Source organism: Triturus cristatus, chromosome 9, assembly GCF_964204655.1.
Source record: "Triturus cristatus chromosome 9, aTriCri1.1, whole genome shotgun sequence".
NCBI lineage: Eukaryota > Metazoa > Chordata > Amphibia > Caudata > Salamandridae > Triturus > Triturus cristatus.
The window spans coordinates 81,491,821-81,518,270 of NC_140592.1; the positions used below are offsets into that span (position 1 = coordinate 81,491,821).

The following is a 26,450-nucleotide window of genomic DNA, read 5'->3' on the forward strand; positions in this document are numbered from 1 at the left end:
CAACTTGAACCTATGGACAAATCCCATAATCGAGCGATGTTGCATGTGTGAAAAATCATTATAAGCTGCATCTTGGTTATTGTTGGCTCTGGGTATTAAGTGTTGTTGAGAAAACCTGCAAACCATATATTTCTCCTTGGACTTAAGGGTCTATCGGATATAAATGTGTATTTATTTAGTAAATTGGCGTTAGTAACAGAAAATTACAGATGAAAATGAGGCCATCAGTGGCTGTTTTTCCCACGGAGTCTCGTTAGTTTTTTATTGCAACTATTAGTTTCTTTGGGAAAACGTTGAATTTTATCTGTTTTTAAGAAATGTACAGGTTTCTGGGATCATCACCCAAGGGTTTCAGATCAGTTTCCACCACAAACTGCAAGTAGATTGAAACAACAGCAAATTAGAAACAAAATGGACTTCCTCTTAGAAAATGAAAAAACTGTGGTTAACGTTTTCCTTTTTTGATACATCTCTGCATGTTCCTGAATGCTGGGAAGATTTTGTGCCACGTGTAGAAAAACAAAAATGCTTCCTTGCAGAGCAAATGTTCCTCATTTGCCCCCATCCTCCAAAAAAAGCAAAATGTAGCTATATTTCGCCTATTTTGTTGGTTCCAGCCATGCAAATCTACAAACCCAGAGTGTAGAATCCACAGGATATTCGAAAAAAAAGTCTACAAATTTGGCATAGATAACTTTTGTAGAAAAAATGTTATGATGGTTTAAGTGCGAACTACCATTAACATCCAGAATTGGGTTTAGGACTAGAGAAACGTTGTTGGCTACTAACTTGTGCAGCACACAATAATGGCACACAATAACTCCATGTCCAACTAATGTTTTTCTTCAAAAATAAAAAGTACTCCCCACACAACTACATACTATACTCAATGACAAATATTTGCTAGGTTTCAAGTGGAATTGCGAATTGGAATCCCCTCGTTACTGGGCCACGCTGACTAACCAATGTGCAAATCACCTTAAATACGTCACTGCAGCAGCAAATTTCTCTATGACTTTAGTCTGCTTCTTTTACATGCAATATACCACATTGCAGTATGCCCTCCAGCAGACTTCAGTCTTAAAAAAAACAAAAAACAGCAAAACACCTATATGGGCCTACTTGAAGTTTTTTTCACAATCCAAAAGATTAAGCCCACTTGCTTTGTCAAGTCATTAGAAATTTAAAATGAGAGGGCTACCTTCTTTATCACCACATTTAATCATCAATAAGGGAAACCTGTTGGCTTAAACGTGAAAATAAATATCGCCCTTTGATCTCGGTAGAAACCTAGTATTCCATGATAAACCGATCACATCTAGAGCATCTGACAGAACTTCTACTAACAGCCTACAGCCCTCATCATTGGCATGTTACCATAACCAGCCTAGGCCTACCGTATGGAGTATAATGTGTCCGATACATGTATTTTTTTTTTTCAGGGAAGCATACAACTAATGTCCAATTAAATTGAGCAGGGCTGAAAATCAAAATCAACATGTGGGTGCAGTCTAATCACCTCTCTTAGTTATACTTCTAAAAGTTTATTTTCTGTTGATTACATAAGGTATGGCAACAGCTGATCTGTTAAGCAAGATCCATAAAAAGAAATCTCCTGGTTTTGATTTGTTCCACAGGATTATGTTCTTTTGATGAGGGGCGCGGGGTGAGCAGTCTTTAAACTTAACCAAAAGGCAGCATTATCTGTCTCACCAGCTTAATATTTTTCGAAAAATCATAATGAACACACACACACTCACACTCACTCACTCACTCACTCACACTCACTCACACTCACTCACACTCACTCACTCACTCATCATTTGGTCTGTTCATATATCTCACATTTTTTACTTCTGCTGATAGCATAGGCCAATGGGCCTGCTCACTTAAGACATTGAATCTCTTCATTCTGAGTGACCGCATCACCCCCTTCTCCCCCCCACCCCCAAAAAAATAAAGTCCACTTCAGTACCAAATGTGGTGGGAAAGAAACACTGGCTATAGGACAAAGCTCGAGGGGTGCCCTTTGCTGGATCCTCAAGCGCCCTGCTAAATTGTCAGTAAGAAGAGCACAGGGACTCAGACCTGCGTTGTCGCATCTCTGCAGCGACCAGAATATGCTGCACAATTATTTTTTAAATGTATACTTTTGTTAGTTTGTTTTGCCCTTCATGCTAGAACAGTTTAGTCATTTGTGAGCAGCAGTGAAAGCACATAAAAAAGTATGAGTACTGACTGTGTTCCTAATAGGAATAGGGGTGGTTGTGAGTGAGTGTGGGGGTCAGCGTCAGACACGTACGTAAAATAACAAAATACTCTAACTATTGTTTTGGCCTTTCCTCTACAGGTATCTGCATACACCATGTAATGTGCACACGTTAAGTGAAAAATAAGTTAAAGTTAAACTTTGGGAAATACACGTCATGATCACTCCATAAGTGACAGCTGAAATGTGTAAGGTGGATGGCCTGAAACTCTCACTCCTAAATCTCATTCTCTTTTTTTTGGGATGATGCACTCTCCACGCATCCACCAGTCCCATGGCATTCAGGAAATGTGGGAGTTGTAGTTGCCATGAAGTTGTATCTCTGGGGGGGGGATAGCGGTCTAATGTCCCCGAAACAACAGAGTTAAAGTCTCCCCCATCACCATTCTCCCACTGGGAAACGCTAGCAACACTCTCCCCAGGTCTCTGAATGTGGCTTCCTGTAATCCCGGTGGTAAGTACAGTGACATAATTATCATATCTCCCCAAGTTATCAGTGTAAACCTGGTCTATTGTCATTGGATAGGTGCGTTTTTTCAGTATACCCACTCCCCTTGAGCATGGTGTAAACCCAGAGTGGGACACTAATTGATTGCCCCATCTAGCTAGGGCCTTATAGGTGTTTCCTATTAGGTGTGTCTCTTGGAGTAAAACTACCTCTGGGGCATGTCGTATAAGAAATTGTAATAGGAGTCCTCTTTTAAGTTTATCCCGCAATCCATTTACATTCCACGATAATAGCTTAAGTCGTTTCTCACTTGTGATGCCCATGATGATACTCTATATTCGCTACTGGGGAGGATTCTTAGCCGTCTCTCCATGATACGAACAGTTAACCAAGAGAACTGACCATCATCGATTATGCTCGCTGCACCAGCTTCCCACTCACTGTACTTCCCATGACTAGAATCGTTGTATGTGAATCTGTGACAAAGTAAAAACACCATAACAAAACCCCCAATACACCCCTCCCTGTTACCCTCCCTGCTCCCCCGCACGCTGGGCTCGAAACTGCCCATTTTCCCAATAGTGCAGAGTGCCTGTCGCCCTAACTACAAAACTAGCTAGAAAGTTGGGTGGGTGGACTACTCCCACCCAATGGACCCGATCTGCCGCGTGTCCCCAATTAACAGCATTTAAACATTTATAATATACAGGCATAATCACTTAGCGCATAAAATGTCCATTTAGCTTGCTTGGTGTATCCTCTCGATGCTTCCGCTGCAGGGAGAAGAAATTTGGCCCGGGACGTTCTTAGTCAACAGTTCTTGTTGTGGTAAGACGCTTTACGTGGAGGTTTGATGGTCTCTATATCACCGTACGTTACGGTCTTTCGCCGGTCTCCAGCCCTCTAACCATTCTTGCGCCGCTTCCGGAGAATCAAAGAACCAAGTTTTGCTATCTGCCACAGCTCTCTGCTTTGCGGGAAATAACATTGCGTCTCGAATACCTTTGTCTCTTAGCAATTTTTTCACGCCTAGGAAGGTCTGCCGTTGGCTTTGGACCGCAATGGTGAAGTCTGGAAAGAAAGACAGTTAACTGTTTTCAATTTTAATAGGAAGATTAGCACGAGCCGTTCGCAAAATGGTGTCTCGGTCTCTGAAATTGAAGAGTTTTGCCAGAATTAGTCTTGGAGGGGCACCCGGCTTGGGCCTCCCCCCAATCCCTGGCACTCTGTGTGCTCTCTTGACTGTGAAAAATGTTGAAAAGGTTTTGGGTCAGAGATGGTTCACGTTTAAGTCTTCCACGAATAGGTCGGCGGCCGTTCCCTCAGCTCATTCGGGGACCCCGATAATTCTGGCTTTGTTACGTCGCGCATGACCTTCATAGTCATCCAGCTGGGTATCTATTCTTTTCTGTGCGGTTTGAAGTTCCTTAATCTCTTTATGCATCTGTTGGTTTCCACCACTGAGCTCCTTGGTTACCACTTCAATGGTTTTCACTTTCTCGCTCGTTTTTTGTAGATCAGTTCTAATCAGCGCCATTTCAATAGATATAGTGTCCATTCTGTGTTCCAGCAATGTATGCACCCCTGCAATGGCTGCCATAACATCCACCAGCGTCGGCTCTTCCTTAGATGTGTTCGGCATCTTCTCCGTCACCCCTTTATTTGCTCCCTCCATCTCACCTACTTTTTGGGTGGTGTATTTATCCAACTTGGTCTGGAGTGTACCTCTTTGTCCCATACATGGCGCAGTATCCAAAGAGGAGTCTCCCACATTGGTACTCCCTCCTGGTACCTGATCTGCCTCTCACTCCACTCTAAATAGGTCATGTGGGATGTTCCCAGACCGTTGTCTTGTTAGGGACACCAGTAGATGATCCCACTGCCCAGCGTGCCCCAGCGTCGCACCAATTCCAGATTGTTTCTCCACCTACTGAAAAATATGTGGCCTGCAAGCCACTTGTTCTGAGGCACAATCGCTGTTCGTTGTGCCAAATATTCGTTTTGGCGTGGAATCAGTACACTTCATGTGCTCCAAGTATTATTCTGGGATTTCTGCTGGGATTCCTTGCCCCCGGGACTTCTTACTCTCACAGTGTCGTGCTCCATTGCACCTAATGTATGCCACCTCACTGCAGCTTCAGGACTTTTTGCCGCTTGGCCCGTTCTCGGCTCCCCTGCACTGGGCTTATCTGTGCAGGCGCAGTCGCAACCATTCAGCGCCACTGTTACTCCCCCCTCAAAGGCCGTACTCCTTAGGCCGTTCAATGATTGTTCGGTGAGGCAGAGTAATTATTTACTACGTCACCAATCCGCTAGTATGCCTCTGCTCACCCCGGCAGCGCAGCCTTCCACAACAGAGCGGGGAAGGCGGGAGGAATGCTGTCTATTATCTACCGACCTCCGGGGGCCCCGGCTGCGCAATGATGCTTGTACTCCTCCGGGGAGCTGCGGTGACCTGACAACGGCGGCCGCCCCTCACGGAAGTCCCGGTCGGCCGCTTTCAAACTCAAACCTGGGGATTCCATGCCCAATCGCGCCTCCTCCTCGCCTCCAAACTTCGGCACCAGTGATTTCTGCGATAGCAGAGCCACAGCGGGTGTTCAACTGATACTCCGCTGCATCCCTGGGGGGTGGAAACCGGATCAATACATGGATATTTTAGGCAGATTTAGGCCATCGGTGTCGGGAGCTTCACCGCAACGCAGCCATCGTGCTCGGTGACCAAGCCACTGCCCCAAAAATCTCATTCTCAAGCACAATTTTCAAACATGTTTTCTGGACTTTAACTGTAGCCTCCACCCTGGTCCTGTATTTCTGTATCCTGTCACTTGAAGGCAGTTTACGGGGCTGCTTGTACATGGTGGTTCGGCCTGGCACATTGGGCCCAGATTCTTCTGTGGAAAGATCTGCCAGCCCTGTGCTTTACAAGTCATCCAAAAGTGGCCTTCGTAAACCTCCCAACAGAGCACAATGTTGGATTGCATATCTAGGGTGCTCAGTTAAATGGAGGCAAGCAGAAATGATGCAATCCTAGCCCATGTTGATGACGTGAATTAAAACCTACTTTAAGTCGTCACTTGGGGGTGGGGGGGTGGGGAGAGATAAACCAGGAACTATTTTACTCTCATGGTTTAGCAAGGGGAGACTAAACAGCACCTCATCATCCAAGTCAATTGATGCACTCTGAACAAGCCAGTAAAATCTGTATTTTTGCCACAGGAAGGCAGGAGTGAGTGTGGCTTCCTGAGGCTGGGTAGGCAAGTTGTTATTCACGTTATTACGAGAAGGGCACGTTTCAGTTTTTTAAAATAGTTTCACTCCGCCTGCCATGCACCTACAGCACTGTACACATGCTCTGTACTCTTGAAGTCTCTTCTGCAATCAAAGACTGCAACAGGCCATAGTTTGACGCACTTTATTTATTCCTAAAAAAATCCATATGCTGGCAGGCAGGCGCCACACAGCAGGGTCTGTCAGGGCAAGCAGGTGCTCTCCTCAACTAGGTCCCTGCAGGCAGGTGCGTTCCCCAGATCAGAGTCTGTGCATGGAGGCAAGCTCGCCACGCAACTAGTCCAAACAGGTACCGTCCTTGTCTTTGTCTGTCTTTTGCTTAGGATGGCTGAGTGATTACAAGCCTCTGGGGGGAAAACAGAAGGGGGGTGAGGGTTGTTGGGAACTAATCCCTTAAAAAGAATGAGCAACAGCCCGATTGCTGCTCTTTGTTGCCAATTTATGGAAACAGGAAGAAAAGAATAATGGATCACACTCCTTAGAGGAAAATGTTATTGCAACATGAGCGTCCCAAACATAGACTTCCATCTTCCACCCTCCCCTCTCAAATAGTTGGTCACAGAGCCCATGCTTCAGAATCGGTACCTGCATGAGAATATGGTTTGCGAGGCATGTGAGCTGTAGATCACATGCTTTGCTTACACCAGCCATGTAGTATTAGGTCCAGATGTTTGCAAGTTGGTTTTCTTCTAAGAAGTCTTTCCAGTCACAAGGTAGGTGACTCCTCCTTTCGGTGGTAGTGCGCCTGGGCATCGACTCGATTGGTAGATAGTTTTTTTCCTCGATTGGGTTTGGACGTGTATTGCTGCGCGGCACTTCAAAACAGTCTCTTTGGGTTCCCCTCTGTGCGCAATCCATTCTACCCGCGTCGGTATTGTTTCAAACGCGTATCTCGCTTTTTCGTGTATCATATCCGTCAAGGAAAACCTCTATTTCGATCGAAGACCCTCGGGAAGGCCGTCTGGCCGAACTGCGTCGGTCCACTTCGCAGTCGATGGAATGGACTCCATTCAAATTCTGCCATCTGTGCCTCGCCAAGTATCCGTGCACCGACTTGCACGAAAGTACACAACTTGTGCTTGTCTCCGGAGCACAACGAACAGGACTGCGACACGTGCAGATCATTCTTATCGAAGAAAACACTCCGTGATCATCTGGCTCGACTTCACAAAATGCAGAGTCAAAACGTCAAATACACAATGAACATCTTCAGCAAAGAATCCGAGCAAGAATGTGACGCACAGGGGGCCGAGGAAGAACAAGAAGAACATGTCTCCATTCCAGAATTGACTCCGAGATGGAAGACTACTTGCTACAAGGTCAACGTCCCATGGGCACCGAATGCCCCTTGACCCAAACTCCAACGCAGCCGAAACAAAAGGCTTCGGTCCCACCCTCGCCTACGGGCATCGACAAGATGTTTCTGACGCCCTGCCCTCCCGCTCGGCACTGAAATACTTCACTAAGCCTTCCTGCTCGGGATCGAGTCTGCCAAAGACTGGCACCGAGCCGAAACCTTCAGGCTCGTTGCCGAAATTAGCTTCGGAGCCGAAATCATTGACACCAAAAGTGAAACCTCCTTCGGCATCGAAAGCTTCAATGCCGAAAAGTCATTGTATACCGGCACCCAAATCTTCAGCGCTGAAACCTAAAACTATTACTCCGAAGCTGCAAGATTCGATTTTCGACGCCCCAACACCCGAATCGGACCCAAGACAAAAGGAACATTATATTAATCCACATACAGGACATGTTCTTACTAAATCACCTCAAAAATGCAAACCGGAGTCAGAGGGCACCATTTACCATGTTCCTTTGAAGAGGAAGAATGTAGGTACTAACCCCTTTCCTCCTCCTCCACCACGTTCCCCTACACCAAGGTCTCCAGCTTTACACCATTTACTGATTACACCAACTAATTCTCCACCACCTGATGATGATGATGATGGAGATGGGGGGGGTGGGGGGACAATATTTTACCAATAGACCCCTGGAAGGATTGTAACACTGATTTGTCTACAGACAACTACCCAGATCTTTACCTTGCAAAGCCTTCCCCTCCTGACGACAATGTAGTATAACTAGAGTTACTAGCTGGAGCTGCAGAATATGATGGAGTACAGTTACACAAGGAATCTCTAGAGGAAGATTTCCTATTTGAAATGCTTAGTAGCACACAAAGGGCTATCCACACTCTACCTATGCTTAAAGGTATGATGAGATATGCCGAAGATGTCTTTAAAGACCCAGTGCGTGCTCACATTCTCACCCCCAGAATTTATAAAAAATAAATACAAACCTGTTCCCTCAGATCCAGTATTTATTAAAGGGCAGTTACCACTAGACTCCTTGGTGGTCTCTAATGCCCCTAAACGGGCCAATTCACAGACTACAGGAGATGCTCTCCCTCCAGACAAAGAGTCAACTATTAGATGCCTCTGGTAAACGAGTAGCTGCCAAAGCAGCAAATCATTGGCCCATTGGCAACACCCAGGCCCTGCTGGCCAGATATGATAGGGCACATTGGGACAAGATGGAGCAATGGCTACAAGACCTCCCAGATGAGCACAAAGCAAAAGCTCAAGATTTAGTCCAGGAAGGGAAACTCCTATCCAATACCTAAATTAGATGCACTTTAGATGCTGCAGACACCGCAGCTAGAGAAATCAACACTAGTGTGTTAATTAAGAAGACATGCATGGTTAAGGATTTCTGGTTTCAAACCCGAAATACTACAGTCTATTTTAAATGCACCTTTTGACAAGGAACATCACTTCGGGCCCGAAGTAGATAAGTCATTAGAAAAAATGAAACAAGACACAGAAGTAGCCAAGTCCATGGGAGCTCTGCAGTCTCCCTATAATCAATGCTCCTTTCGTCGCTCCTTCTACTGTGTAGGGTCGAAAAGCATGCCATCAGACAATACTGCCGCCTCCTTCAAAGGCAACAATCAATTTTCCTCTACAAGAGGCTTCTTTAGAGGAGGATACAGAGGCAACAACAACAAAGGTCGAGGAAGGTGTTCCACACCATGCAATTCCCCCTCCGCCAACAAGCAGTGACTTGCCTACACTTCCCCCGATCATCTTCTACAAGTCTTCCCCATTTGACAATCTATCACTACAGACAAATGGATGTTAGGAATTATCCAACATGGTTATTGCCTGGAGCCTACCAACAATCCTCCAAACATTTCACCACGTTCTCACAAAATGTCACCAGAACATTTACATCTCTCCTGTCCAAAGGAGCCATAGAACCTGTGCCGTTACAACAACAAGGGACAGGCGTTACTCCCTTTACTTTCTCATCCTCAAAAAGGACGGCTCCTTGAGACCTATTGTAAACCTCAGAGAACTAGACCTCTATATACTTTCAGAGCATTTCCACACGGTGACACTTCAACAAGTGCTCCCACGTCTACAGCAGGGCGATTTTATGTCTACTCTAGACTTAAGATGCATATTTCCACATTCCAATTCATCCCGCTCATCGCAAATACCTCAGATTCATGATAGCGGGTCATCATTACCAATTCAAAGTACTACCATTTGGAGTCACCATTGCTCCCAGGGTATTTACCAGATGTCTGGCAGTAGTCGCAGCATATTTAAGAAGCCAACAGATTCATGTCTTCCCATACCTGGACGACTGGCTCATCAAAGCCAGCACTTACCGAATGTGTCTCCAACACACTTAAACCACAATCCACTTACTTCACCTACTAGGGTTTACAGTAAATGTGTTGAAGTCTCATCTACAGCTTTCCAACACACAAACTTATCTGGAAGCCATGATAGACGCTCAGAAAGCTCTAGCCTCTCCCAATACAGCCAGGATTCACAGTATTCAGTCTCTTCTTACTCATTTTCAGCTCAACCACTCATTACTAGCAAAAGTATTCATGCAACTGTTAGGAATGATGACGTATTGCATCTTAATTGTTCCCAGCGCAAGACTTCCCATGTGCCCCCTTCAAGAATGCTTAGCAAGTCAGTGGGACCAGTCGCAGGGTCAGTTTACCGATCTAGTGTTGATAGATGGCCACGCCCATCGCTCTCTGCAGTGGTGGAACCCACAAAATGTATCCAAAGGGCGTCCCTTTCTCGACCCTGTTTCACAGACAGTGAGCACCCCAACACTCACTGGTTGGGGTGCTCACCTACAAAGTCGCACAATCCAAGGACCATGGACTCTAAGGCATGAGCCTCCATATAAATCACCTAGAGCTACTAGCAGTGATTCTAGTGCTCAAAGGAGTTGGCCTAACGGCTAGGGCGATCAAGCTCAAATCTGGGGAAGTGGGTTCGAGTCTCTGCAATGATGCTCAACATCCTGTGATTCTGGGCAAATCACTTAATCTCCCGTGCCTAACAAAAAATGAATGTGTCCTCATGTAACGCAATTGGTGCTATGTAAAGCGCCTTGATACCCAATTCGGGTCAAGTTCCCGCTATATAAAACTCCGTACAATTAAATAAAAAAATAAAACCCTTTCAAACTCACCTAGTAGGCAAAATTGTATTAGTCTGCACAGACAACATGACAGCTATGTACTATATACAAAAACAGAGGTGCCAATCTCGCTCCAACTGTCACGCCAAGAACAAAGCCATTTGGAAATGGGCCATACATCCCAAAATGTATCTCCTAGCAGAACAGCTTCCAGGAGTAAACAATAAAATTGAAGACCTTCTCAGCAGACAGAGACAGCAAATCCATGAGCGGGAACTTCATCCCAGATTCTTCTTCCCTACTTTCCGGAATGGGGATTTCCTCACGTAGACCTGTTCGCCACAGCTCAAAACTCAAAATGCCCAAGCTTAGCCTCCAGGTTCCCACACCCGCTCTCCAAAGGCAATTCCCTAATGGATAAACTGGTCAGGGATATTTGCCTACTCTTTTCCACCTCTCCCAATCATTCCACTGGTAGTTTGGAAGCTCGACAATCATCCCTCAAGCTCATTGTCATAGCTCCCGCATGGGCATGTCAACCTTGGCTCACCACCCCACTAGAGCTCTCAGTAGTTCCACAGCAAAAGCTGCATCTCAACTCCAGTCTCCTCACTCGGAACCATGGAGAAATCAGACATCCAAATCCCAAAGCACTCAACCTAGCGATTTGGCTCCTGAAGTCATAGAGTTTGGTTATTTACAATTACCACCAGACTGTATGAACATTCTAAAGGAGGCTAGGAAACCTACTACTAGGGCATGTTATGCAGCAAATTGGAAACAATTTGTTATATACTGTAACAATAATATCAATCCCCTTGATGCTTCAGTGCAAAACATCATCTGTTATCTCTTACACTTACAGCAATCTCGATTAGCCTACACATCCATTCGATTACATTTAGCAGCAGTAGCTGCATATTTACAATACAGACAACACTTATCTCTATTCAGAGTACCAGTGATTAAAGCCTTTATGGAAGGACTAAAAGAGTAATGCCACCAATAGGGCCACCTGCACCAGTGTGGAACTTGAACATAGTCCTTACGAGGCTAATGGGTCCATCTTTTGAACCAATGCACAAGTGTCAACTCCAATTTCTCTCATAGAAGGTCGCTTTTCTTATTGCAATCACTTCCTTAAGGAGAGTTAGTGAACTCCAGGCACTAACTATACAAGAGCCTTTCTTTCAACTGCTCAAAGACAAAGTGGTTCTTTGAACCAATCCCAAATTTCTTCCTAAAGTGGTTTCTGCTTTTCACATCAATCAATCAGTTGAGTTACCTGTGTTCTTTCCTCAACCTGATTCTGTAGCAGAACGAGCTCTACACACACTATTTGTTAGAAGAGCTCTACTATATTGTGTAGAAAGAACAAAAGATTTTCGTGAGACAAAACAGCTCTTTGTTGCTTTTTGCCACCACACAAAGGCAATCCCATTTCTAAATCAGGCATTGCAAGATTGATCATGAAATGTATCCAAGCATGTTATGTGAAAGCCAAAAGAACCTTGACAATACCCCCCTAGAGCGCATTCCACCCGCAAAATAGGGGATACTATGGCTTTCTTAGGGAATATTCCCCTAAATGACACCTGTAAGGCAGCGACATGGTCTACACCACACACATTCACCAAGCACTATTGTGTAGATGTGTTAGCGAGGCAACAAGCTAATGTAGGCCAGGCAGTATTTAAAACACTTTTTCAAACAACTGCAACAGTTACAGGTTAGCCACCGCTTTGGGAGTTTACTGCTGTATAGTCTATGCAAAGCATGTGATCTACAGCTCACATTCCTTGAACGGATAATGTTACTTACCCAGTAAGCATCTGTTCTTGGCATGTAGAGCTGTAGATTCACATACGTCCAAATGAGTTCCCACATACCTTCCCCCTTGGCAGTACACAGGGGAGTGCTACAGAGCTTCGGTCTTTCAAGGAACTTGTTTAATCTATAAATGAACCATCTGATAGCATAGTGTGTTGTGTTTATCTGTTGGTGTACTGAGGCCACTCAACTTTCTTTATTGTTGTCATCAAAGGCCGACCTCTTTCTCTTGCGGAGCTGTATGTTGGTGATTGAAACCTGGATGTCGAAAGCAAGTCCATAATTCATTCAAGTGAGACCGTGTTACTTTTTTTTCCTTTCAGTAACAACTAACTTCCAATTCAGCCATGGCTTTCCCTTTCGTCAAAATGGCCCCTAGCCCTCTACCCTGGACTCTGCTAGCCACTGAGGTTTCTCCAAGATTCTAATCTGGCCATGCGAGTTCATAACGCTACAAAAACTCTGAATGCCCACTTAAACCTTTCTAACCTGCTCCTGAATCGATGGATACTTTAATACAGGCCCAGCTGCGAAGCTTCTTGTCTCTGTAGGGCTGTGTACTGCTCCCAGCAAACTCATAACCGGACTCAGCATCCCTCTTGTAAAAAAAAACATCCAATTAGGCTTTGTCAGTTTCTGCCCCCAAGCTTTGGAACTCCTTCTAGTCTTCCCTCGGATTTATTACAACGCTTAAAACGTTTCAAAAAGAACGGGAAACCTTTTGTTTAAACATTTTTGCCCTCCGTTTTTAGGTTGGGAGTTTTCAGTCTTTCTTATCTTGTTCTTAACTAAAGTAAAAATAATGTTATTTTGCAGTTGTGCGGCACTCCGTCGGTCTTCTGCAAAAGCCTGGCCATATATGTATGAGCGAATAAATCTGTAGAAAGAGTTGAGAGTAATTTTCTGTAATTAACACCGCAGAGGCAACGTGGCCTTCATTAGATGTAACCAATGCATCCTTTTCAACGATCATTCTCTTCTTGATGGATGTGTCCTTGCCTACTGTTGTTTCCCGATAGGCCACCCCTCTTGGCTTTCATCAGTCCACCCCAGACCTCATATAGAGAGTATCTACCCTGCAAACCCAACCGTGCCCCTTGGATTCCTAATCCTCCCTATTGGCAATGGTTTTTGCATCAGCTGCTTCTGACCTGCCCCAGTTCGCTGTACATCTGTCCATTGCTGGCACTCTGGCTTAGAACAGTCATTATGACCACTGCTCCTCTGCAGTTTTCTCCGGACCCAATGAGATAGTTATTAAATTAAGTGCTTATACCAGAGGTTGCCGGGAGCCCGACGCCACAACAACCCCATATCTGTGCAGTGCTTTGTCCTCTTCCAACCTTTTCGGCTTGCTAACATCCAGTACCCCCTTCCATTATCCTAACTCCCCTACTTTTGTATCTTTTCTTCAACACTCCTTCTCTCTTCACCCCTGCATCCACTCATCTCACGCTTCCATTCCTTCTGCTGTGTGCCACTGTAGCACACTTCTTCTCTGGCTTCCTTTTGCTACCTTTTCTACTTGATCCAAAAACCTACCGGAGAGAACTTGTTCTCTGATGCACACCGGCGGTCGTCGTATTATTTGTGCATGTACTGGTTTTTTTAAGTGCTTGTTTCTCTGTTGCTATCGGATTATTTTTGTTGTCGTTAACTGTAGCTACAATAAACCGATAAGAGAAGCAAAACGTAGTTTCTGGCAAAGAGTTGGGTAATTTGCTACCATGATGAAGAATTATATCAACAAATGAATAATGAAAAGAAAAAAATTTCCCAAACTTCACAATTGCCCCCTTGAATACTCCTTAACAAAATAATCAAGCAATCTAGTTTCCAGGCTATTCACGTATTAGAACGCCAAGAACACACAGCACTATGGAATAGGGATACACAACCGACTATTCTATTAGTGGTGTATTACACATCAAAGCTGTATTCAGCTTTTCTTCACAATTATCTAATGATTGATGACTGATGACATGCAGCCGGCTAGGATACCGGTGTAGATATCGCAGACTGCAACTTGCCGCTGATGTTAAAGTCTACAACAATATTATGAATTTGTCCTGATGAGGTCAGTGAATGTCGAAACGTGTTGGCTAGAACCGAGTGCTATGTTATAAATTGAATTAAAGAAGACTTCAAAAACCTGAATAGACTGGAAGCTACATAGCTTGATTATTTTGAAAAGGTGTGCTTAAGGGTGCAGTTGTAAAGTTAGCGATTTCTTTCATTTTGATTAGTGTCTCTGTGGCTACTCCCTCCTCTGTAGGACACCGGTCCATCCGGAGCAAGAGCCGTGGATACTTTATTGATAATAAACATTGATCCTGCTTATAGCTAACCACCATTGCATGATTAGCAGATGAGTAGAGAACTCTTCTTTTCGTTCAGAACTGTTGGTGCTGTACATTGTGAAATAATTCAGCCTGTGTCCTTGCTGTTCATGATCTCACCAGGCAGTGTTTTCCATATTGTTCGTCGGTGTGCATGTCTATGGAGAAGGTGGTGCAGCCTGTAACCAAGCAAAATTTAATCCCCCAACTTAGTTGAGCTGAAATGGGGCGTGAGTGTGTGTCTGGGGGTTGATAGGTGTGGGCTAGAGGATGGAGAGGCAAGCTTGCACACAAAACCGAGCAGATGGCATTGACTTGGGCAATATGAATATGATCTCTGCAGCATTCGACACGGTTCATCACGCTTTGTTAATGGACCGGCTGCGGGAGATTGGTATACGGGGGGCAGCTAGAAGTCTCTTGGGAATCATTCCTGTTGAACACTAGTCAGCAGGTAGCATTGGGAGAGTTTGTATCCGACCCGTTTGCATTGCCATGCGGGGTCCCACAGGGGTCCTCTCTAAGCCCGACATTATTTAATATATTTGTATCTGCTCTGGCGCCCCTTATTCGATCATTTGGTTTTAGTTTGACCACATATCTTACAGATGAAATTACATACCACTTTACCTCTAGCACTATGAAAGAGACGAATGTGAGTGTAGTACTATTTAATGCTTTAAATATGTGTTCTTTCATTGCATTGTGCCTTTGTGTTACTTAGTGGTATAAATATAGTGAGGTCCTAAGCATTGCATTTGGTGTGCGAGATATGGATTGTTGAACGAATCATTATTTGTGAATTTCAGTGGTCTTCAATTTTAATTCATAGCCATAATTGTACATTAACGTTGTTTTTTAAGTGAATTTCTGAGGTTTTTTAAACATATATTTGAGTGCTGTACCCTAAGGTAATACAAATTGTAACCTTGTTTTTACAGGGAATTTCTCTGTTTTTTTATCATGTACTTCATTTAACTTCTTTGAACCTATGCGCCCAACTCCTGGCCTTTTGAGGAGATGGCCGTCGGCATTGCATGGGCAGGTGTAGGACCTGCCAACCTACTGCAGATGATTCACTCACACAGTTATGGGCTTCAGCCAGGCGCTGTAGGGGTTGACCACAGGGTCCTGTTCTGCCTTGAGGAGGGCCTATGGCCATGTTCAGTGGAGAACAGCCAGTTTCTTCTCCTCAGTTTTTGAAGATGAGGGGATTATTCAAATCATTTCACCACTTGAAAAATAATGCCGGTTTGTCTTTAAGGGAACACGCGGAGCACATGCAGGAGCAGAGCAAGCTTCAGTCACACAATACAAGTGCAGCAATGAGGGCCATATTCGCTCACTCTGGCGTAAGGTACAACACAAGCATCAGTGAACGTTTCGGGGTGTGCAGGTGCATAATGTCATATGTGACACCCTTAGCCATTTGTGATTCTATAGTCATCTCCACTGTGTTGGCTTTTAAGCAGTCATTAATCATAGTGAAAACAAAAAAACAAGAATGCAGCATTAGGTTAGTTGAAGAGCTGTGACCGAATGAAGGTGTCTCATAAATGGTTCAGTTCAGTTGTTAATTTTAAAATGGATGATATGAGCTCAACTGGAGAGCTCTGATATTTACAATGGCCACCTCCAGTAATCTTCAAGGTGGAAATATGTGTATTGAATGAAAGCAAAATGTCTAATGGATAGTTCAAACGGCGGATCCGTCACCTGTAAAATATCGCCAGGTGCCAGACTTGATCTGGAAGATTTATTTGCATATCCCCGATGTTCCAGTAGGTGGCATCATGCAGCGATGTGTTGACTCCGCTCGGCCAGTGATGGCTGGAGCTACATATAGGTGCAGCCCAAGCATGCTGACGTCAGTTTCTTTCTTTCCATACGTTTGTACATGTATACAGAACTAGCTCCTAACTTTTTATTCCAGCTGATGAACTTTTTCTCTACAAAATTTCTTTCTATTTTGCAGTGGATCATTTCCTCTGCTACAACTACAGGGTTTATGCCATGTAGGGTTCGTTGCAAACAGATGTTTGTGATGGATCCCGACGGGGTGTGTCTGTTGTTTGGATTTGGCGCACAACTCAAATTTGTGTGATGAGTGTGCCCTGAGGCACCTAAAGGTGATCCGTGAACACAAAGCCAAGCTGTACATTGCATAAGGCCAGCTCCCAGCACAAATTTGACCTGTTACCATTCTTGGCTCTATAACCGCTACTGTTCATCTTCACGGTCCAAGTTTTCAGGTAAGTCAACATGCCAGAGGAGGATGACTAAACCAAATGCCATGACCTCAGCTGAAGCCACGTTCCGATGTACACTGCACCATAACTCTCTGACAAAAACATGTCTCTTCCTAGGAGCTGCCTTCTACTGCTCCAGTAACTGTTCCGACCGTACTCGGACCAGTGCCATGCAGCTTTCGGTGATGACGCTGATGATGGTATGATGAATCCTCCCAATGATATGATGATCATTTTTATCCGGGTCTACAAGCAGCCAGTGGGCTGGCCACTTCCCCTGATACAGGGCTGGGCTCTAGCTCTGTCCCTTCCATGGAAGAGTCCCCTTTATTCACCGTGTTCATTACACGAGCAACTGAAGCCTTGGATTTGCAGTTGCTTTACGTTGAGGTAAAAACAGTCTCCTCATGGAGGTGTTGCATCCCGGTCTCATGCCATTCATTGAAGTCCTGACTGATATCCTCCTGGGTGCTTGGGCTAAACCCTGCTCCTGAACACCTGTGAATAGACTGGTGGTACGTCGTCAAATACTCGCTCCTGGTGATCCTCCCTTCCTGATGCAAAACCCTTCTGCTGAGAGAGCCTGCTAGTACAGGACTCCACTAGAAGGTTCATTCCCAAGTTCTTTTCCTGCTGCCACCCTCCCCCAAGATGGAAACAATAAGAATTGAAAGATTTGGGAAGAGGATGTTTTCTTCAGCGCGCTTTACCTTCAAGTCAGTCAATGCCAGCTGCTTGCTGAAAAGGTACTCGTGTGTTATGGGACATGCCCACTGATCTCTTCCCAGCAGTCCCTGAAGAATTTCAAGCTAACTTGGAATGGACCATTCAGGATTACCAGGGTGCAGCCAAGTAAAACATATGGTCAATTGTTTAAACGTAGCGGTCGGTACGAGCTTGGTTCTCAGGCACCACATATGAATAAGATCCACAGGCTTTTTGGGTCCCGTTCAAGCATTGCTAATGGATATGCTTTTTGACTGGTATCACTTTATTGTCGAGAATGCCAACTCCATCCTCAATCGCTTCAAAGAGAGTAGAGCCACTGTGTGGTTTCTCGGTCTCTTAACACCTACAAGGCAGTATTCTCAACAATTTACCTCCTTTCGAGGCATTGCTAGTGGGTTCACCAACAGGCATCGTCCAGGCCCACCATTCCAACAAAAAGCTTCCAAGCCCTTTCTGGTCATGGTAGGGTATCCTGCAGGCAACATCCAGGCTCGCAAGGACAGCGAACCTCTCAGTCCCAAGCCCCTCCAGCAGCAGCCTACTAGCCGCTTTAATTGGCCTGTAGTCACACTGGAGGCAGGATGAGTCATTTTCGCCATTGAATGGCAAGCTGTACTATCCTAAATATTGGTACTGCAGGTAGTCTAATGGAGCTATGCACTGCCATTCCTTTCTGTCTGCATATTCCACTCGCCTCAGAGCAGCTTTTGGGGAACCATTTGTCCATTTTGCTGCACAGCGTTCAGGCTCTTTTGGAGAAAGGAGCCATACAGCGTGTTGTGGCATCAGAAATTCAAACTGGGCATTACTCCCGTTATTTCCTAGTACAGAGAAAAAGTTGGAGACTGTCTTGTTTTAAATCCTCAACTTCACAATTTCTTTGTGCGTAAGGGCCGTTTTAGGCTTCTCTTGCTGGCCCACATTCTATCTGAATGGATCCCGGAGACTGGATCGTGCTGCTGCACCTGTTGGGCACCTATTTCCATATCCCCGTCTTACAGGCCCACAGATATTACCTGTGGTTCAAATTAGACCACAAACATTTTCAGTTTGCAGTGCTCCCTTTCAGCCTCACCAGTTCCCCTCCGGTGTTTATAAAGGTGATACCAGTAATTGTCTGGTACCTTCAGAGATTGGGGTACCAATCTTCCCTAGCTCAACGATTGGCTATTAAAGGTGGGTTCACCAGTCAATCGTGGACCATCTCCAGATGATGGCGAACCTCCTTACATCACTGGGATTCACGTTTCGCGTGCCAGTCACAATCTGGCTCCATTTCATTGGAACCATCCTGGATATGGTGGCCTTTTGGGCCTTCCCTCTGAATCAACGAGTCAGGCCATTTGGGCTATGATCCTAATGTTTCTACCTTAAACCTGGGTCTCAGTGAGGATGACTCTGAGGCTTCTTGGCCTACTGGCTGCCCGCATCTTGCTTGTTGACCATGCCAGATGGCACGTGGGCTCTGCAGTGAGATCTTAAGTCTTCGTGGACCCAGCACCAAGGGAATCTGTCGGATTCCATCTAGGTTTTGGAGGAGACCGCAAAAGATCTGCAGCGTTAGCTCTTCAACCACAATGGGACCAGCAGCAAGCCCCTTTCCCCTCACCCACCCAGAGATGGTGGTGGTGACAGACACATCAGTGCTGTTTTTGGGAGGTCATCTGGGAGAGATACATCAGAGAACTCTGGTCTGTGACTGAGACTCACTTTCACATCAACTTTCTGGTGTTCTAGGCCTTTTACTTGACGTTGAAGACCTTCCTACAGTCCATCAAGAGGAGGCTGCTTTAGATCCTCGTGGATAACACGATCGCCGTGTGTTTTTGCAACCTATGGTACAGTATGGTACCTGGAACTTCTGTCCTCTGATTAGACTGCTGCTTCAGGAGGACCTTCTGTTGCAGCAAGGTAGGGTCCTACACCTGCTCAATCTACACAACTATGCGTGAAAACTGAGTAACAGCAGTTAATTGCATTTGACCTACTTAGCAAAGTGTTGGATGTCATCCTGGTGGCTAGTCTTCTTCTACAAAATCTGTTTACGCTGGACACTGTGTCAAGTTTGTGGCTTGGTATGGCACTAATAACACAAACCTGTTGCAGGCTAAACTATCGGATGGGTTACTGCTTGTTTTGTCTATGGTCTCTTACAAGACCTTGCAGTGGACACTAATATAGATTATCCCTCTGCCCGTTCAGCCCTTTTGAGCTTACTGCTACCTACCTTCCTTGTTCAAATCACCAATTGTGATACATTTTCTGAAAAGTTTGGTCTACGTATTGCCTCCTCAACCTTTTGTGATTCCTACTTTCCTTGTGTATATCTCTTATTAGCTATTGCAAAGCTGGTTCCTTTATCCCTTAACCCTGAAGATGGTCTTATCACAACTGCCTCAGCTCATCGCTTGAAAAAGCTTCAAACTTTGTCAGTCCAGCTGCTCCACATCACCACCTTTCTAGACAAATTGGGGCTGGGGACTTGAGATACCTTCCTATCGAAAGTCCTCACTCAGTTTCATGTCTGACAGTCCATCACTCTTTCAACATAACTTTGCCCCACCTCACCCATCGAAAGAGGAGGAGAAACACCTCAACACCAAAAGAGCTCCCAACTTTTACATTTATCACACCAAGACCCTCAGGTGGACAGTCCACTCTTTGTGGGGTTCTCTGGAGCAAAGAAAGTCAAGGAAGTGCATAGGAGAACCATATCCTGCTACGCTCTGGCCAAGAAGCAGATTCCTGAAGGATGGCACAAACACCACCAGTGCCAAGGCTACCATCATTTCTTTGGCACTCAAGAGTGCCTGTCCTTGATATTTGTGAGGCTACTACGTGGACATCAATACACACGTTTGCAAAGCATTGTTGCCTTGGCATCCAGGTCTGACGGGAAAGGTATTTTGGCTGTTTGGCCATACAGGTCTTTTTGGTCTGAGTCACTCCACAGACTTAACACAGTGGGAGGTAGTGCTTTAGTAACTATTCTGTTAGGGAGGTATCTGCGGTTAGAAGTATCCGTCAGAAAAACAAGCTGCTTGCCTTCAGTAACGCTCGGTCTGGTAGGAACTCACTGCAAATTCCTAACTGCCCTCCTACCTCTTTGTTCTGTGTAATGGGCCCTTTTTTGGTATTTAAAAAGGTCCCAAATTAGAGGTCAACACACTGACCCGAACAATTGACTTTTGGGCAAGGCGTCTGAGGGCGCGGAGAGTATCCCAAAAGAAACGGACGTCTGCATGCTTGGGTGGCACCTGTATGTGGCTCCAGCCATCCTATCCAGAGCGGAACCACACAACTGTGTCAAATGGCACACATGGGCTATGCTGAATAATATTCCAGATCCAGTTTGTACGGAGCCTGCGGTTGCATAGAGTATCCACCAGAGAGTTACCTAAGGAACTTATTCTTAAGTTTCTGTGGAACAAAATAGTCTGGGGATAAAGGTCAGCCTGGGGTCTCTCTCCTTCTGGTGAATTTTTCTTATAGGACATGGGGTCCTTACTCCCATGTTCCGAGGCAAACAACTCGCACAGAAACCTCATGCACCCGCTAGAGTTCTATTCTGTCCAGCCTTTAGGCCAAAGGCACTGCAGAGCCTCAAGCGAATGATAGCAGCACTGAAAGTGAAGCAAACTGCAGCTGGCACAGAGCCCCGAAATTCACACTCCTTGCAGGTGGGCTACTAGTGGACTCCACTCTCTCCTTTTTGAGCACCCATACCGTCTCCTGAACTACCATATGGAGAATTGAAAGGAACCCCTACAGCCAGTTCTCCTGCAGTCTGAGCTAAACAGCTCAAGTCCTTCTTAAGTTCTTTTGTCTTTTAAAGTGTTCTTCGCCTAATGGATGTGGTGATAGATCACAGTGAGCCAGGAGGAGTGCAGCTAGAGCTCGGGCCCTAGTTGGCCCCACCTTGGTAATGCCTCCGAGTTCAAGGGAGCTTCTTTGCTTGTATTCAAATGTATCCATGTTCAGCAGAAGTGACATGTCACGGTCTAAGCAAAATTAATTAGTTGTGTAGCTCCTAAAGAAGAGGAAAGTAGGTATGTTTCAGTGCAGAATGAGTTGCCGCTCGACACCCTGGTTGCTTAAAGAAAAAAAATGGGACCAATCACTCGATTGTTGATTGCAGTTTACAGTGGCTAGAGCATAATTATATTGACTCAAAACTAACAGTTCGCCATCTGGAGCTCGGTTGAGTCATGCATGGCGGGTTGGATAGCAGAAGCTTGCAACAATGCCTCATTTTGCCTATGATTAGTCTGGTCTGGGCACTGTACCCCACAGTTTTATGAAATGTTAAACTTAGCACATTTCAGATGCACTCCGCCTTTTGCGGCCATTGTGTCTCATGTATGGGAAGTGATGCAAAGAACCACTACTTTACCTTAATTTTTTAACTACTTCAGCAATATTTTTTCTTCATGCTTAAACACGTTCATGTTGAAAACACAATATGAAGTGTACTCCATGTGGTCACAGCCAACCCTACCCCACTGATCATGGCCAGCACCAATCCCCTTTCTTGCCAGTAAGAAAATTAGAACTTCACAATAGCCTTATAGCCTGCTGCAGAGGGCTATTCAAGGTAAGGGCCCTAGACCAGAGTTATAGAGTGGCAAGCAAGGGCCCTAATCGAGCAGAGAGCTTTTAAGAAGTGGAGTAAGCTGAGGCCGAAGGGCTATAAGGCTATTAACATTACACCCACTGAGGGTAGAATGTTCTACATTAAGAAGTGGGAAACGGAAAGACAAACATTGGAATGTTGGAGCAGAAGGCTTATAGCAGCCATTAGAAGCCCCGAGCCACTTCATGGTCTTCATTGGAGCCTCCAATGTTCCTGTGTTCTAATATGCTAAGCCGATCTATTTCCCAGCAAGTACTCTGGCAATGCAGGATTTTTTAAAAATAAATTTGTAGTAGCTCATCTGTATGTGGCCAGAATATACCCACATGGGAACATTAGCTGGGTATTCCAGGCCTGACATCAGCTTTTGATAAAGAATTGACAAGTTCACTACTGAAATAGAGTATCAAGAATTAAATCTAAACCTGGTTGTGCCAAGCAGATCTGGAATACATAACCAATAGGTCATCATGTAAGAGCCATTGTTCCCTACTGAATAAGGTACACTCGCTTGCAACATATGATCATCGTCAGTACCCAATAAAGAGTAAGATGCTGGGACCGATATAATTTAAATTTCTTTCCAACAGAAGAATTAAAGGGAAGATGGCAACAGATACTGCTTCTTAGTAAGCTGTATCATTTCTGTTAGGTAAGTATAGAAACACATGCATACAGGATGTGTTCCTGCAGAGGTTTGTGTGTGAAATACAGTGGGATCGCGCCTTCCAACCTCGGGGAACTGTGATGAGAGTTCAAAAAGTTTATGAATTCCAAAAAAGTAAGGTAGATGTAAATCAGTTCTTGTGTTTGTTAATGATTTAAAAAATGTTTTTAAATGTTTTTTGTTTTATGAAATGCTTTTGTTTTAAACTTAAAAAAACCTTATTACCGAATAAAAAAAAATAAAAAGTGTTAGCCAGGCTTTACAATGCTCACACTTGAACAAACGGCAATACTTTCTGTACTGATTGAATAACATGTTCGAAACCACAGATAAATGGTATCCAAAGATAGGCTTTGTAAAGTGATCGGGTATTCTCACCCATGACCCAAGTTTGTTACTTTAGGAAGTAAAGAAGTGTGGTAGAAAGGCTCCTTCTCTTACTGACTCCATAAAAAGCGAGTGTAGGGGCATGATCAGGGGACGGACGGGCTTTAGCTTGTGTGTTCAACCTGGAAGAATTTTTCAGTGAACAATTGGATTAAAATGGTTTTTAAGAGAAGACTGAGCTCTTGGCTTTTCCCTGTGTGTCATTATATTGACTCACTATCAGGGTGTGGGTGTGTACACCCAAGCTGCATTGCTGTCGTTTTGTAATCCTGTTTTTACGTCAGTGCAGCATGCATAATACAAGTGAGTATCTTGCTCGTTGCTACCTGTATAACCTGCCTGGTATTTTAATGTTGCCTTTCTTCTCTTGTAAACTTTAGATAAAGATGTGGATTCTTACGGAGCACTTGGATGCCACGTCCTTGCATGGGTAGTCGGCTGATACTTCCCGCGTGCCTTTGGAAAGGATCTCGCCATCAGTATTTATGCCTCTTTCCCATGCTGTGTTGGGTGTCCGCTGATGGAGCCGTCTGGCAATGACCAAACCTACGATGATCCAGACAGCCGAGCCACCGATCCAGAGGCCAGGAGGCCACCTGAGGCCGACCAGAAACTGTCCAAGATCACATACAATGCTATGGAAAACATTAACGTGATTGGCCAAGGCATCAAGCAGCTCTTCCACCACCAACGCCGGAGGTCATCTGTGTCTCCCCACGATGTCCAACAAATGCAGGCTGAACCCGAACAAGAGCCAGAAGACCAAAACCCCGCAGCGGCCGCTGATGCAGATTGTGTGTCGCAAAATTGTACTCAACCCACAGCGCTGAACCGTGTGCTGCTACAGATCCGAGCACCACCGAAGGTGAAGAGAGCAAGCACAAGCCTGCACAACCGGCGGAGTAAGACTGACAGCCAGAAAGGGAGCCCCCAGATCAACAGGAAGTATTCGCAGGATGTGGTGAGCTTATTGCAGGTTTCGGGACGGCCCAGGTCGTCTTCCACCACAGATGCTCCCAGTAACGTGTCTTGTGTGGAAATTGCGAACACCCCCTACATATCAGGCGAGGAGTCAACCGATCGGGTAAGAAATGTACTATCCTTGGCAGCCTATCTATTGTGTGTGATTCAAGACTGTGTCGGGAATGTAAGCGTGTGCACAGCTGGGAGAAAAATATTCTTACTATACAAGTTTTCACAAGTGTTTGTTGTATCTTGTAATATATACAACGAAAAACAATGATCCCGCGACAATATCACCATTAATTTTTCGTTTACTTCCATTGAAACAAAATTAAGCATCATTCAATATGTGTCTATGGAGATAACATTACTTCATGATAATCAAATACATCACACATATTACACGTTTATGACATTGTGGAAATTAGAGCATAAAGAGCTGCCACAGATGTCCTTCGGACCGATGCATTTGTGCCATTTCCATGCATTGCAAACTGTGGTTCTGGTGTTTGCATTATTATAGCTGCTGCTCATCTTTGGTATGTGCTCGATTGTGGTGCCAGTAGTTTTTTCCCTTCCTCCTGTAGGTGTGGTGTTCCCTATGATTTATGGCTCTAGTAGTAGTAGTTGCTGTATATAGTACTGGACCGGAGCCTTTATGCCCAGAAATGGAAACGGGTACAACATAAGAATTCGAACAAATGTTCTATGGGACCCATTTATTTAACGGGTATATTCCATCTGTGAGAATCTGTATATGACACACTTGCCATTATGAATTCAAAAACAGAAACTTTTCTAATTGCAAATCAATTATATTTTTGTTAATCATTAGTTTAGTGTAACAGTCAACAGTAGTTAAAATGGCCCAGTGATCAAGACTGAAAGTGTAGTGAACCATAGAGATACACACACACACACACACACACACACACACACACACACACACACACACACTCGCTCTCTCTCTCTCGCGCTCTCTCTCTCTCTCGCGCTCTCTCTCTCGCGCTCGCTCTCGTGCTCGCGCTCACTCTCGCTCGCTCTTTTTCGCGCTCGCTCTCTTCAGACATGATTATAAGTCCAATCTGAATATTGTTCCTGAATTATAATGATTTTTGTAAAGGATGCCTCTGAGATGGAGTGTCAATACCTCGACCCAAACAGTGCGTTAAGTGGTTCCCCTCAGGACAAAAATGCTCGCTTTCACATAAACCTCAATGATATGTTAGTTGCCATTCATATAGAGGTTGCCCTAGGTAGATGGACAACCCAGTGAGTACTAGCCAAAAGTCACAGTGGCAACTTGCACAACAGTCCAAAATAATTGTCCAAGTATTGTCACCAGATCACCACATCTATAGCTTCAGAGATTCCCCCCAGCTGGGAGAGTAGAAGGGTTAGTTGATGTAGATGTTTGAATCATCACAAATTTAGATATTTGTTTTTACAAAGTAAAAATTAAGCACCCCCAGAACTGTCCTTTTGCCACCCATCATGCCTGACAGTGATGACCAAAGGGAATCTTGATCAGTCATGTCAGAGGCTGCTAAAATTGTGCTACTGGTAACACAATTGTGATTTTGAATTGTATTTATTTACATTAGTCAATTCTCAACAAACTGTGATAAATCAACAAGTTCCCAACATACCGGGAAGCCATTTCATTGTAAAAGGTCACTGCCCTACATAAGCAAGACTGTGACATGGTCATCCATACACACATTTGCCAGAAATTACTATGGGGCGTTCATGGGAGACAAAAAGCAGCAGTAGGACAGGTAAGACTAAGAAATATAATTGCTATCACATGCCCAACTCCTGATGGGGGAAACATTATACAAGTGACGTAATGCTTATGGATCTATAGTATTTTCATGCTTTGAAAGCAACCACTGATTTGCTGTAGCAAAGGTTTTGTGCCTTGGGACTTTGTAGTTTTACATACAACCTGCCTGCTTCTTCTGTGAAGAGAAGACACAGCAAACAAATGTGTTATTACAAATTTGAATATGGCGCAACGCTGCCTTACACTTTGTAAGATGTCATCAAATATTCTGTGAAGATGCTTTTCTGCAATGGGAGACGACATAAAGAGTCCGTTTCACGTATGCTTATTGTCGACACTCACAATGATAGTATTTATGCGAAGTTCCAAGCTCAGCCACCTGGTGGATAGCATAGTATGTGAAT

General features: G+C 44.7%; 1 protein-coding gene across 2 annotated transcripts in view; it reads left to right on the forward strand.

The window, feature by feature from the left end:
• TMCC1 (transmembrane and coiled-coil domain family 1) overlaps positions 1-26,450 on the forward strand; it is a 511,044-nt gene that overhangs the window by 198,785 nt on the left and 285,809 nt on the right. For both annotated transcript variants that reach the window (XM_085624460.1, XM_085624459.1), the window contains one exon: positions 23,678-24,381. In XM_085624460.1, the coding sequence (XP_085480586.1) occupies positions 23,818-24,381 (564 nt within the window). In that variant the 5' untranslated portion in view covers positions 23,678-23,817. The remainder of the gene's footprint in view (positions 1-23,677; positions 24,382-26,450) is intronic.